This window comes from Zymoseptoria tritici, chromosome 12, assembly GCF_000219625.1.
Source record: "Zymoseptoria tritici IPO323 chromosome 12, whole genome shotgun sequence".
Classification (NCBI taxonomy): domain Eukaryota; kingdom Fungi; phylum Ascomycota; class Dothideomycetes; order Mycosphaerellales; family Mycosphaerellaceae; genus Zymoseptoria; species Zymoseptoria tritici.
In genome coordinates, this window is record NC_018207.1 from 985,410 (window position 1) to 998,734 (window position 13,325).

At 50.3% G+C, this 13,325-nt stretch overlaps 2 protein-coding genes across 2 annotated transcripts; one reads left to right on the forward strand and one right to left on the reverse strand.

Moving 5' to 3' along the window:
- Positions 1–6,832: 6,832 nt before the first annotated feature.
- On the reverse strand, positions 6,833–7,437 carry MYCGRDRAFT_106385 (uncharacterized protein; the record flags this gene model as incomplete). Its single annotated transcript, XM_003848063.1, has 1 exon — positions 6,833–7,437. A coding segment is annotated over one exon (399 nt), but the record flags the coding sequence as incomplete, so codon positions are not given.
- Positions 7,438–10,684: 3,247 nt separating this feature from the next.
- MYCGRDRAFT_30315 (Ca2+/calmodulin-dependent protein kinase) lies at positions 10,685–12,322 on the forward strand (the record flags this gene model as incomplete). Its single annotated transcript, XM_003847931.1, has 4 exons — positions 10,685–10,984; positions 11,639–11,848; positions 11,903–12,118; positions 12,170–12,322. Coding segments are annotated over 4 exons (879 nt in total), but the record flags the coding sequence as incomplete, so codon positions are not given.
- Positions 12,323–13,325: the final 1,003 nt, after the last annotated feature.

Here is a 13,325-nt window from a genome sequence, read left to right on the forward strand (position 1 = left end):
ACGACGAGCCCTCGTCGTCGTCCTTTACAGCCGCTATAGCTAATGCAACGTCCTTCGACAGCAGCTACTTTAACTCCTTACCGATTCGAGCAGCTATAGTAGAAGCTATAGCTCTAGCCTCGTTACTACCACGCCGTCCTGTCGGTCTAGCTCCTTATCTAGTATTTAAATACACTAAGCTAAAGGACATAACGCTAACCGTAGTAGCGTTGTAGCGTAAGTAGTACGATAGTAAGCCTGGCCGACCGTCTGTTAAATACATAGAGCGACAACATAAGGGCAAGTAGCGCAACGAACGACATAGAGCCCCTAAGGCCTCCGCCAACTTCTTTAGTATACGCAAGCGGATTATTAATAAAGTGCATAAGCTTGCGAGCAATCGCTTCGGTTTACTAGTGTTAGCGATTTAACACCTTAACGAACAAGTAGTTAATAAACGCATGCCCTTACTAAACAAGCTCGCGAGCGTATTAAAGAGCGAGCAAGGGGTAGCTAAACGGAGGAAGCGCATTGCTTAACAACGATAGAGGCTGTAGCATTTAGTGCAGCTTGCACTAAATGCTACAGCCTCCGCCGTTACTACCGCGATCGTCTGCTCTCGACAGCGGCTAGCTCCTTACTGCCTTATTAAACGTTTACAGAGCTTACGAGGGCTTTAAATTCGAGGGGTTTATAGCTAGAGGAAGGGGTTAGATCTTAGATTTGCTCTATAGCTACTATTTACGTAGTTGTCGGCGGAATATTATGAAACTTAGAGGGCTCTTAGATATTACTACAATTAACGAGCTCGTGTAATATTAAGTCCCTATGTTGTAGTATTGTTGTGTAATACACTAGTAAGGAAGTGAATTAACTATTATAATCTCTCGTCGCAATTTGGACCCTAAATTCGATGCCCAAATTCGAGCAACGCTATTGTTTACGAACACCTTCTTAATTAATGCGCAATTACCGCTCGTTAATAAATTCTAAGAATTACGCATCTATTAGAACTGCTCGTTGCGAAACTTTTAAGCCGCACGGCGTGTTGTTAATAATTCTAGTCGTTGTGCTGTCGTCTAAGACGTAATCGAGGACGACGCCCGAGCGGTATCCGCCAAGACATTCCTCGGCTGCACCCGTAATATTCTAGCGCCGATAACATTCCTAATACTTGTCCGTTCGTAATAATTTCTTTTTTACTAGATAGCGCTAAATTAGGCGCAAAAAATAAGCTACTATGCACTGTTGTTAGACAAAATTTAGGCTGCTGCGCGGCGCTACAATATATAACTGCTATCGGGGTATATTAGTCGCTTTATTAAAGTGGGGCCGTGCCCTCGGCTAAATCTGCGTTAATGAGTGCATTAATAAGCTGCACAGGGCGACTAATATATGCTAGGTAGCTACACGAACACATGCCGAACTGGTGCAAATTGTCCATGAGTTTGCCTTGGCTCTTGAGTCCCCGCCTTCGGCTCATCAGCGTTGACAGACCGCATTGAGAAATTCGTGCATGACTCCCTGGTCGATTTCTTGCTAGCCGGTTGGAGCGAGCAGTCGAGGGAGGTCGGGCTTTGCAGACCAGTGGTAGCAACCGTGTTTCGCCGCTGGCGGCGAACTTGCGTGACTGCGTCGGGAGCTGGTGGTGCTGCACCGTAGCGACAAGGTACGATGTAGAGTAAAGATGCAGGTTGAGATCACGGAAGAGTGGATGATCGAAGGCGGGCAAGATGGTGAGATGGTCCGTGAGTTCGTGGTGACCTTGTTGAGGCTCTGCTCAACCTCAAGGCGATACGTTAATAATCACACAATGTGTCGACTTTGTCCATTCTTCTGTGGTTCTTGCCTTTCTTCTTCTCTCTCATCTTACACACACGACACTCTCCGAAGGTGCATGGCGCTAGCGCATGCCCCAGACAGGAACGCTGCAGCTAATTGGGCTGCGTTTTCCTCTTTCCTTTTGTGGACGAGAGCTTGTTGAAGATTATGAGCCATTAGATTGAGGAAAGAGTCTATCTACCTCTCGTGTGACATATATAGAGGTACCGATATCGGTTACCAAGGATCAGCCGAGATCCACCTTCTAACACTCCCACTTAACCGATAATCGGTTACAATCATAACTCCAACGCCTGTAACTCCCACTGAAAACCTGGTGCTCTCGTTAAAAACCCTTCTTATGGCTAGTGAGTCAAGGGAAAAGAGTAGCAGCCCGCCGAGCCTGAGTCGCTCATTGTGCCTCACTGTGCATCCTCGCACCTTCGTCTCCAAAACATTGCCCTCACTTCCTTCTTCGCTCCCTTCGTCAATCTGTCCGCGTTCAATCCACAGACCCCCAATCCTTCCGTGTGGTAGATAAAAGTCCCTTTGTCCAGTGCCTTAGTGAAGATATCCGCCGTGTTCTTTGGTCCAGCAATGTGATCTAATTTGATAAGTCCTTCATTAACCTGTTGTCGGGTGTAGTGATATTAAACTCGGAAGTGTTTGGTCCTTTCGTGCATCTCCGGGTTGTTGGCGATCCTGATAGCGCTTTAATTGTCGACATTGATTCGAATGTATTCCTGAGGGTGTCTAAGGTAGCCGAGCATTTAACGAAGCTAGGTAGCCTCTCGAACAGCGTAGTGAAGAGTAGTGTACTCCGCTTCTGCGGTTGACAGTGCAACAGTAGTCTGTTTCTTACATCTCCAGCTAACGGTAGTGCCACCGATAGTGAAAACGTAGCCACTAATTGACTTGCTGTCATGTCGCTGTCCAGCGAATTCAGCGTCACTAAATCCGAGTACCCTGTCGTCTCTTCCTCCGTACTCGAGCCTATAGTCTAGTGTTCCGAGAAGGTATTTGAGGATCCTTTTGACCTGTTCTATATGCTGCTTTGTTGGGTTGGAGCAATATCGGCTGGCTATAGAGACACTAAATGCCAGGTCTGGTCGGGTTCCTAGCATCGCGTACATCAAAGAGCCGACTATTGACTGGTATTTCAAACGCTCTGCGTCTGTTGCGACGTGTCCTTCAGGCGCAGGCTCCCAGCGGACTCTAGTAATGTAGGGTGTTAAAGTCGGATTCGCATCGGCTAGTCCGAACTTCTCCATCATTGTACGCAGGTGAGCTGTTTGTGTTAGTTTGATCTTACTATCGCACCGTTTAATGCTAATGCCGAGAAAGAAGTTGCATTCTCCTATGTCCTTTATCTGGAACTGTCGCTAAAGGTCAGCCTTTAATTAGTTGATTTCTTCGAGATTTGGTCCTGCAATTAGTAGGTTATCAACGTATGCTAGAATTAATGTCTCGCCCTTCTTGAACATAGCATGATCGTGAGGGCACGATTCATATCCTAGAGCACGCAGAGACTTCGTTAATGTCTGATACCAGATTCTCGGTGCTTGTTTCAATCCGTAAAGGGCCTTCTTTAGCTTGCAGACTTTTCCGCGTTGTTCGTATCCAGGTGGTAGTTCAACGTAGATGTCGGCATCAATGTCCCCGTAGAGAAACGCTGTCTTGACATCTATTTGATGTACATGCCAGTTGTTCTTTGCGGCCAAGGCGAACATAATGCGATAACTCATCGGTTTCACTACCGCGGCGAACGTTTCGGAGAAGTTAATTCCTTCCTGTTGCTCGAAGCCGCGCACGACCTAACGCGCCTTGTAGCGCTCAATCTTTCCATCAACTCCTCGTTTGAGAGTGAAGACCCATTTGCCAGACAGCGCACGCGATTTGATAGTTCCAATGTCCACGATCTCCCAGGTGTCGTTATCAATTAGTGACTGATATTCCTCTTTGATCGCTTTGTCCTATTGTTCACAATGAGGAGACGACCGCGCCTGATCCCGAGTCTTTGGTGCAATAGGATCATCTTCTGATAGTTGTGCGTGTATCAAAATCGCTTCATCTCGTCGCTCATTCAGGTCGTCGGGTAGGTCAGTTAGTGGGTTGTCAGGGTTATACTCTTGTGCGAGCATCACAAGGATTTCCTTCGCTTCGTTGGAGATGCCAGAGTCGGTTTGATCTTCAATTTCAATCTTAAGGGTTAGTTCATTCGCGTTCTCTCGATTTGACGCATAGAAGATTGGTATTGAATCTTTTGAGCGAATGCCGGTGCACATAAAGTTGAACATTGGTGCCCACTGTTTCGATGGTATTAATGGCAGGGTCGGGTTCTGGGGTACCCAAATTGGCGTTGGTCCTCCATTCGGAGGAGGTAGTTAAAGGCGTAAGTTTAGTGCAGGATCGTTATGCAATTAAAGGAGAGGTTGTCTCGTCGGTGGAACAGGACCTGTTGGAGGAGGACGGACAGCGATAGGCTGCATAGGATTGGATAAGATGTCGTTTGGTAGTCGCTTGTGCTTCTCCCACTCAATCCAGGCAGCCTGAGCTTCAGAAATTCCAGTGCTATAGTTCTCGGTAATGTTTGGTATAATCTCCTCGATTGCGTCCGGTGCATCCACGTTCGCACTAATCGGAGGTAGCTGAACAGGCATTTCAAGCGTCTTCGTGTCTAGCCGCATATCCTTATCAAACAGCACGTCCCGTGCACGTTCAATCTTTCCTGAGATCGGGTCCCAGAGTCGAAAGAGATTCGTTCCCTTAAAGCCTACCAAGATACGTAGATAAGCACGTTCATCGTACTTCTTAGGGAACTTCTTCTTTAGTACCAGCTTATATGCGCGGCAGCCGACACGTCGCATCCAATTAATTTCGGGGATGTTGCCTGTCTAGCATTCAAAGGGCGTTTTCATGTTCTTTAACGAGGAGGTTGGTAACCGGTTGTTAATAAAGACCGCGGCACGAAGCAGTTCGGGCTACAGTCGGTTGTCGAGCGCACCGTCCCATTTCATGCATCGAATGATGTTCCACAGCGTTTGATGCTTTCTTTCGACCACACCGTTTTGTGCAGGTTCGTACGGCGCTGAAATAGAGAACTCAACTCCCACTCGACGCGCAAGGTTAGCGGCTATCTAAGTGAACTCAGAGCCGCTATCAGTCCTGATATGTCGGACAATCGCATCGCACTCTCGCAGCCTGCGCAGTTCAAAGTCGCGATACGCCCTCGCTACTTCATCGGCTTCCTTCGTCTTGAGTGTGTACATCCATGAATATCGAGTCAAATCATCCACAAGCAGTAGGTAATATCTCTCGCCTGTGTTTGATAACGGCAGTGGTCCTCCCAAATCCATATGTATTTTCCCGCACTTTGAATCAGCGCGTATTGGTTCTGAGGTTGGAAAACGCTGCTTCGCCTTCATGTGCCGACAGGATTCACAGACGAAGTCGCTATCGATGAACTTAATGCCCAATCTCTTAAGATGATCACGCAATTGAGTAACACCGATATGACCTAGCCGCTGATGCCACACATGAATAGGTAGGATATTTGATGTCCTCGCGTTAAAACACGCTACTGAGAAGAAGAAATCCGGCCTGTCTACACATCTCTCACCCTAGGTAGAAAGGAAGGACCTTGCTACCGACATGTCTAGTTTCCAGAGGTTTCCGATTTGAGTGCCTGTCGCAATCATTCGCTGAGACTCCTCGTGCTTAATTTCACAGTGTCCTTTCAAGAACTTCGTACTTGTGCCACCACTGTTCAATCGTCCAACGGACAGGAGGTTGATGCTCATTTAAGGGACGTAGCACACCTTTGGTAGGATTAACTTATGAGCTCCATTAGGATGATGAACCACAAGCGTTACTCTCCCGACTCCGAGGATTTGAAAACCAGTGCCTGCGCCTATAATATTGACAGGGTTAATTTCTTCATACTTATCAAAACATAAGAGATCATTGCAGAGGTGCTCCTCCGCTCCAGAGTCCACGATCCAGTCATTCTCGCGTAGGTTGAATTTCGTAATGTGTGCTTTTGTAGTCGCTGGTGCCTTTGGGTTAACTTGTCGGTACGCAGCTAAGAATGCAGGACACGAGTTTGATAGGAAAATCGTTTGATTCTCTGGGCGGAGGCCCGCTAGTCAGCTCCTGTCGGTAAAGGTAACCGTGCTGTCAGCGAAATTGCTAACTACACCGCCTGCAAAATTAACGTGACGTCCAATCGTAGGACCACTCGGCATCTGCGGTTCAGGTCCAACATCGCCCTCTGTTGTCGTCAAAAATTGTTGACGACAGGGATGCATCGACGTTGAATTTGATCCAGACGCAGGCGTTCCAGACCTAGGCCCGAGAGTTTCCTTCCAAGTTCCGTTCTCGATCTTACGCTTCTTCATTTCTTGATACAAAGTGTCGTTCTGTTTGAAGCAAGTACCGTTGGTGTGACCGGTGTGTTGCACACCGTTCACTTTCCATTGACACGGAGCGTTGGCAGGACCCATTAATTGACCAAGGACTTGTTAACCAGCGCCAGCGCCGGCAGGTCGCTAGTTTTGACCAAAGGCTTAACCGTGCGTTCTCTTCTTTTCATTTGCCCTCCACACAGCGAATGCGCGCATGTCTTCAAGGCTCCCAGTCTCATTTCCTCGCACACTGTTCTAGTGATTCTCGGCTCGTGAGGTTAGCTCATCAAACGTGAGTTTAACGAGCGCTCCACGAGTTGCAAAGCTTCCAACTTCAAAGGAAGCGCTCAAGTTCCTCTTGAATTCAGCGAAGTGAGGCCTAAGTGCCTTAATAAAGTAGAAGCACCTGCGGTCTTCCTCAGACCATGGAAGTGACCCCCGCAATCGAGTCTAGTTACTGAATCGTTTGTTGAATTCTCGGAGGAACGAGGGGAAGTCCTTTGCCATATTAAAGCGATAGCTTGTCATCTGGTCGTACTTGATGAGCGCTGTTTCAATGCCGGTGGAAGTGCTTTTAACATCGAGAATTTTCAATGCTTCCTGCACCGTTTCGCAGTTAACAACTTTGTCCTGCATGTGCTGTACGCATGAAGATTGGATAAAGCCTAGCAATGATTCATTCTTTCCATGCCAATCTGCCATTGAAAGCATGTATGCATTTACTTCTTCAGGTTCCAACTCTTCACGTTCTTCGTTTGACAGAGGAATCGGCTCTGGCTCGATTCCCAGAAAGAAATCGATGATGCCCGCCTGTCGGCAGGCGATTTTGATGGAGTTATACCAGTCATTGTAGTTCCCCGAGCCATCTAGCTTTTTCACTTCACTAAAGTTCTTCGCGTCGATAGCAGCCTTCTTCTTCGTTTGACGATAGAGAAGGGATCCGGTCGTCAAGAGGGTAACTCGACGTGCCGGTGGTGGTGGTGGTGGTGGTGGTGCGGGTGCTGCGCGAGCAGCTCGTCTTGGAGGCATAGTAGTTGTATATGTTACTCCACCGATGGGAGCAGATGCGAAGCGACGAGTGGTTTCGTCTCGGATGGGTGAGGGTTCCCTCGAGACTGGTGGGATAGTGCGTGATTCGTCGTCGGTGACTCCGTAGAGATCGTCTTCGTCGCCTTTGTTGTTTTCACCAGTTGTCTCTGGGACCGAGTTTACCTTGGTCTAAGGTGTCTCTTCTTCTTCCGCTTCTTCTTCCGCTTCTTTAGCTCGTGCTGCAGCTCGTCGCTCTTTCTTTGCTTTCTTTCGTGCTGCCTTTGAAGGGCGTGGTGAATCGGTAGTTGAAGTAGTTGTAGCCTCGGTACGGCGCTTAGATTTCAGATTTTTTGGTGGGTGTACAGAATTTTCATCGCCTTGCACCCCTTCAGTCGAGACTGGAATTGTGTTGCCGTCCATGTCGATGTCGTCGAACGTGCGTCTTGGGATAGTTTCACCTCCGTTCTCGAGTGATGAGAACGTCTTTTGTTGCTTATTAGCGAGTGCAGTCCTTCGTTGTTCGGCAATCAACTTCTGGGTCTCTCTCGCTCGTCGTTCAGCAGCCTTAGCACGGAGTTTCTCTTCTCGCTTCTTGTCTCGGTACTTTTGACTAGAGTCTCTTTGTGATTGTAATCGAATAGCGCGTGCTTCAGGTGTTTCGCTAATTAGTGCCTTTGCCATCGTTTTTAAGTCTCGCAGTGCATAGAAGGAAAAAAGGAGTCGCAGAGCCACGTGTTAAGAGAAAACCTCTCGCCAAGATCATGGAACCATCAACTTTAATAAAGTATTGATTAACATTTGATTAATCGTCAGAAGCCGTCAGGTTTTCAGAAAACGCAACGTGTTACTACCGAGCAACCGGTATTTTTGAAGAGTGTCCCCAGTGCGTTGTACTCGGTGCATTAAAAAGGTTCGGCCTGTCTTGAAACACGGACCAAGGAGTCTAATGATCAAGCGTGAGGAAATCCAAGAGGGCAGCATTGTGCCATTGAATACCGTAACCAGCTGAGTTTCATGGGACATAGGACAGAGACCACGGAGCTCGAAGACCTCAATGTCTAGGACTTAACACTAAGACTTGATATCGTTGATATCATTCATTCATGAGGCTCATAATCGTTGAAATACAAGTTATTTGGCTATTGAAGCCGCGGAAGCACTGCCCGGGCTCATAACCTGTTGAAGATTATGAGCCATTAGATTGAGGAAAGAGTCTATCTACCTCTCGTGTGACATATATAGAGGTACCGATATCGGTTACCAAGGATCAGCCGAGATCCACCTTCTAACAGAGCTGGGGCGGGAAAGGCGCTGGCCGTAGTGTATCCGAGGTCCAAGCTCTTAAGTACCAATTGGCAAATGTACGTCAGTACTTTGTGCTGTCATGATGGCACGGTGATGCAAAGGAGAAACGAAGACTGCGACTCGCTTCGCCGCAGCCGCGCAGAATGGAGTCCTAACGATCGCGAGAGAAGATCCATGATGAGAGCATGCCGCGATGGGTGGGAGCATAGCATGGTTTGAGCAGGGTATGGGAGAGAGATCTGCTAGTATATGCCCTGTTGAAGAAGTGCAGCCGCATCGCTTCATGTGTTGGGACTGTCGGTAACGCCCAGCTTTGGAACATGCGATTTTGGTGGGCAGAACGCCCAACTTGACGAAGTAATACCGATCGAATTGCGTTCATCGCAAAGTCGCAATGATGATGGGTTGAATTAGGTTGGGAAATCGAAATGCTTGATACTCAGCGATGACGCTGCAAGTCCCGATAGTGACAGTGCGCAACCAGGAGGATGCCCGTCGCGGTTGGGGATTCAAGACATGGGTGTCGTCTTCAGTTGCCCATCGTTCTGCGGCCAAGATCGTGGTTCGGACTGGTAATCAATGACAACGCAGGTAGGCGATAAGATGCCCGACAGACACCGGTGTTTGGATTAATGCATAGCATGAGCCCGGCAGCTCGCTCGCTCACCAGCGGCTCATGGTCTTTACATCATGGTGGTGAACCCAAGTGGATGCTGCTCGATTATTGCTCGCACGCAGGTGCACTTCGCTTGTAGAGAAAGGCGCAAATCATGGCTCCTCCCACCAGACTCGGCAAGGCGTCCGCAGCTCATCATCCAGCCCAGCATGCTGGGGTCAGGTTCGTGGTTGGACTACTGCGATCAGCACTTCAAACCGTGAAAGCTTGGCGTGCAGTAGAGTTGAGCTATCCGAGACGGGACCGAGCCTGCATGAACCTCCCACCAATTGCCCGCTACCCTCGAGGATATTCACCTTCTGCTGCTGCCCGTTGGATGTTGCTCTCGATCATTCCTTCCTTCCATAATAACCATTCTGTTCTCCCTTTGCTGACTTTCTTTCACGATTGCGCAGGTCAGGAACAGAGCCCTCTCCTTCGATTCACACCCTCGTCCTCCGATCGCGGCGCATCAATACCCCTCAACGACTCGAGCGACCCTCAACCAGTCCGACTTCGTCTCGGCGTCATTCGTTGAGGATTACCTGTAATGATAACAGCGGTTGATCTCTCCGCTCATCATTGATCTCCGGGAAATTTCACGATCAATGTCCAGCCGAAGTCAGTGTGGGTAGAAACGGTGGGCGATTTTGCGTCACATCGGAGGAAGGTTCCGACACTGAGCCTGAGCCTAGGTGGGGGCGGGTTGGCCATGTCGACAGAGTTTTTGATGACAGAGGAGAAGAGTAGGGAAGATGGTGTAGGAGGAGAATACAATGCAGGAGATGTGGAAGATACCCCGAGATCGGAACTGCCGCCTGCTGTGGAAGCGGTGACTCCAACGGCTCCAGAGGCAACTGCGAGACAAGCGCTGGCCGCATCAGCGGGCGACGGCGTCGACTACTTCACACCGCAGCCCGCGACGGCGATCCGGCCACCGACTCACGATCATTTCCAGAATGTGTCTCTGAACTCCTCGACAGCCAGTGTCAGCTCCAGTGGTGCGACCGCCACTGGACACATCGCTTTGCCCTCGCAACGACCAGAACCCCACACGACGATCTCAAGCATTAGCGCGGAAAGTACGGACAGCACAGCGACCGTCCGGCCGTTATACACACCAGAGAAACGATACTACCCTTCACCGAAGCCCTATCCGAATCAATCGTTGGCTGCTCTGCATGAACAGCCGTACGTGCAAAGATACCGCACAGGACCACCGACCCTGGCCCAAACCAACCAAGTGCGCACATTTGCCTCTGCGATAGCTTCTCAACATACCGGCGGTGTTCGTTCGGCGCAGCAATCACCTGCAAGTCCTAGCCACGGTTTGTTTCAATTCGCAGGTCCTCCATCAGCGCCCGCCCTGGAGTCGTCAGAGACATCCGGCGGCGTATACGCCAGTCCATTCCTGCATTTCACCCACAAGCATGTACCGAAGGAGACCCACATCGCAGATGTCGATGTCGACCCAATCTCTGGCCGCAAGCTGATCAATCACTACGAGATTGTTGACGAACTTGGCCGCGGCACGCATGGTAAAGTCAAGCTGGGCCGTGACCTCACCACCGAAGGGACCTTTGTCGCGATCAAGATTGTCGAGCGATTTTCGAAACGACGAAAGTTGGGCAGACTTGGTACGACGGAAGACAAGGTGAAGAAGGAGGTTGCCATCTTGAAGAAGGCTCGTCACCCAAACATTGTGGGATTGCTGGAAGTCATCGACGATCCGAATCGTAAGAAGGTTTACATTGTGCTTGAATGGGTGGAACGTGGAGAGATCAACTGGCGGGTGAAGGGCAACAAGGATATCGCCATGATCGAAGCCCGAAGATATGAAAGAGAAAGAAGCAAACTTGAAGACGAGCGACTGAAGGCAGAAGATCGTGCTGTTGTGGAAGAGGCACAGAAACGTCTTGAAAAGGAGAAGAGACGGAAAGCGCGGGCATTCCGCAAGATGAAACTGATGCACCGTGATAACCCAGCTCACTGGAGTATTGAGATGGCCGGCGATAGCGAGACCGAAGACGATGAAGACGATAGACTATCACGCGTCTCTTCGATGACCAGCGAATCTGTCACCTCCAGAGCATATCCCGACAACAGTCGCCGACCATCGCGCGCGGTTGGGACAGATCAGCTGGAATATTCAGCAAGCTCGTCGAGCCTTGCGAGACATGCAATGTCGGCTGCGGAATCTGACAGGATGTCTGCCTCTGCCATATCAGTGCCAAACTCATCAGAAGCTGAACTGGCCCGTCGCACCTCAAGTGCATTCAGCCTGACTGGACTTGAAGGGACCATGTACGGATCTTATGAACCTGCGGGTTCGTTGCCCAGCCGTGTCGCAAGTCTTCCGAGTAGCCTGCGAGGATCTCAGGAAGGCAGCACGGAAGGTCTCTCACACATTGCTGCTGAGATACTCGATTCACACTTGGACCCTGAGCTGGAATATGTACCCATCATGACTTTGGAACAGTGTCGAGTCGCATTCCGGGATACTCTGCTTGGTCTACAGTATCTGCACTACCAGGGTATCGTCCACCGCGACATCAAGCCTCCCAATCTCCTCGCAACGTACGACAATCGAGTCAAGATTTCCGACTTTGGCGTGTCGTACTTGGGCAAACCAGTACGCGATGGCGAATCGGAGGACGTCAGCGAAGGCGAGGCGTACGATCTGGACGATGAGGCGAAGGAGTTGGCAAAGACCGTCGGCACTCCTGCTTTCTACGCGCCGGAACTATGCTTCACGGAGCCCACCGAGGAACCTGTGCCTGTGACAAAGGCGATTGATGTCTGGGCCATGGGCATCACACTGTTCTGCATGCTGTTTGCGCGCACGCCATTTGTGGATTCAGAGTACGTTGTCATGCGTCAGATCGCTGACGAGGAGATTTACATCCCCGACAAGAGACTTCAACCCGTGGACAGCAAGCCAAAATCAAGACCTACCTCGCACGCCCGAGCGTACGAGCCAACGGCATCCAGCCGACGCGGAGAACTCGATTTGATCTACGAAGACATCAGCGATGAACTTCAGGATCTGTTACACCGTCTCCTCATCAAAGACCCACGACATCGAATTACGCTAGAGGAAGTGCGACATCATCCTTGGGTTCTTGAGGATATTAACAATAAAGACAAGTGGCTCGAGGAAACCGATCCAAGTCGTCACTCGAAGGGCAAAAAGATTGAAGTTTCCAAGGAGGATGTCAATACCGCCGTCGTGCCTCTGAATCTGGTCGAGCGTATGCGATCGGGCGTGAAGAAACTCACGGAAAAGGTCATGGGTATATCCTCGACACGCTCGCGCGCGCACTCCAGTGCAAGCGCCTCTAACCATGCATCGCCTGCACCATCGCCTGGCTCGTCCAGCAGTACGATCAGCCAGGATCTTCGCCGACAGAGCATGTTTGGTGACGAATCCATCTTCAGCGCCCTCAAAGCTTCCCGAGATCACGAGCATCCACTGTCTAAGAGCGTGGCCGTCAGTCCGGAGCTGGAGAAGGATGAGAAGTACTTCGACAATACCGCCGCCCGAGTCCACAATGCCAACATGAATCTGACGAGAACACCATCTCGGCCAGATCCACCCCAGCGCGCCATGACGATGGCATCAGTGGCTGGATCAATGCGTACTGTAAGGCAGTCGGATTATCATAGGAACAGCAACGGCGAATCCCCACCAACATCACCTGGCCTGCCAGGCGCACCAACGGCTATTGCATCTCCTGGAGGTAGCCATCTGGGTGGACTATTGGGCGGGACAGGACGCCTCATCAACACTATACGAGAGCAGAGCAGAAGTCGGCGCTCGGCTCGAGGGCTTTCCAGCGATCGCGGGTCTATAGCATCTGCCGACCAACACGGCGAGCCCAGTCTTGCAGTCAGCCAAACTACCGTGGCCGGTCGTGTGCAGCCACCGGAATCACTGAGGGATGATCATACACCCGACTCCAGTCGTCGTAGTAGCCCGACACGGTCGCGCCAAGCATCCACCACGACAGATCACCTTGCTCCTGAAGTACCAGGCATCCTGTCTAGGATCAGCTCTACCAGCTCCGTCGCCTCAGTCGGCCGCATGATCCGCAATACTGTCTGGGGCGCCTCACAGGAGAGCAGCGTGGAGG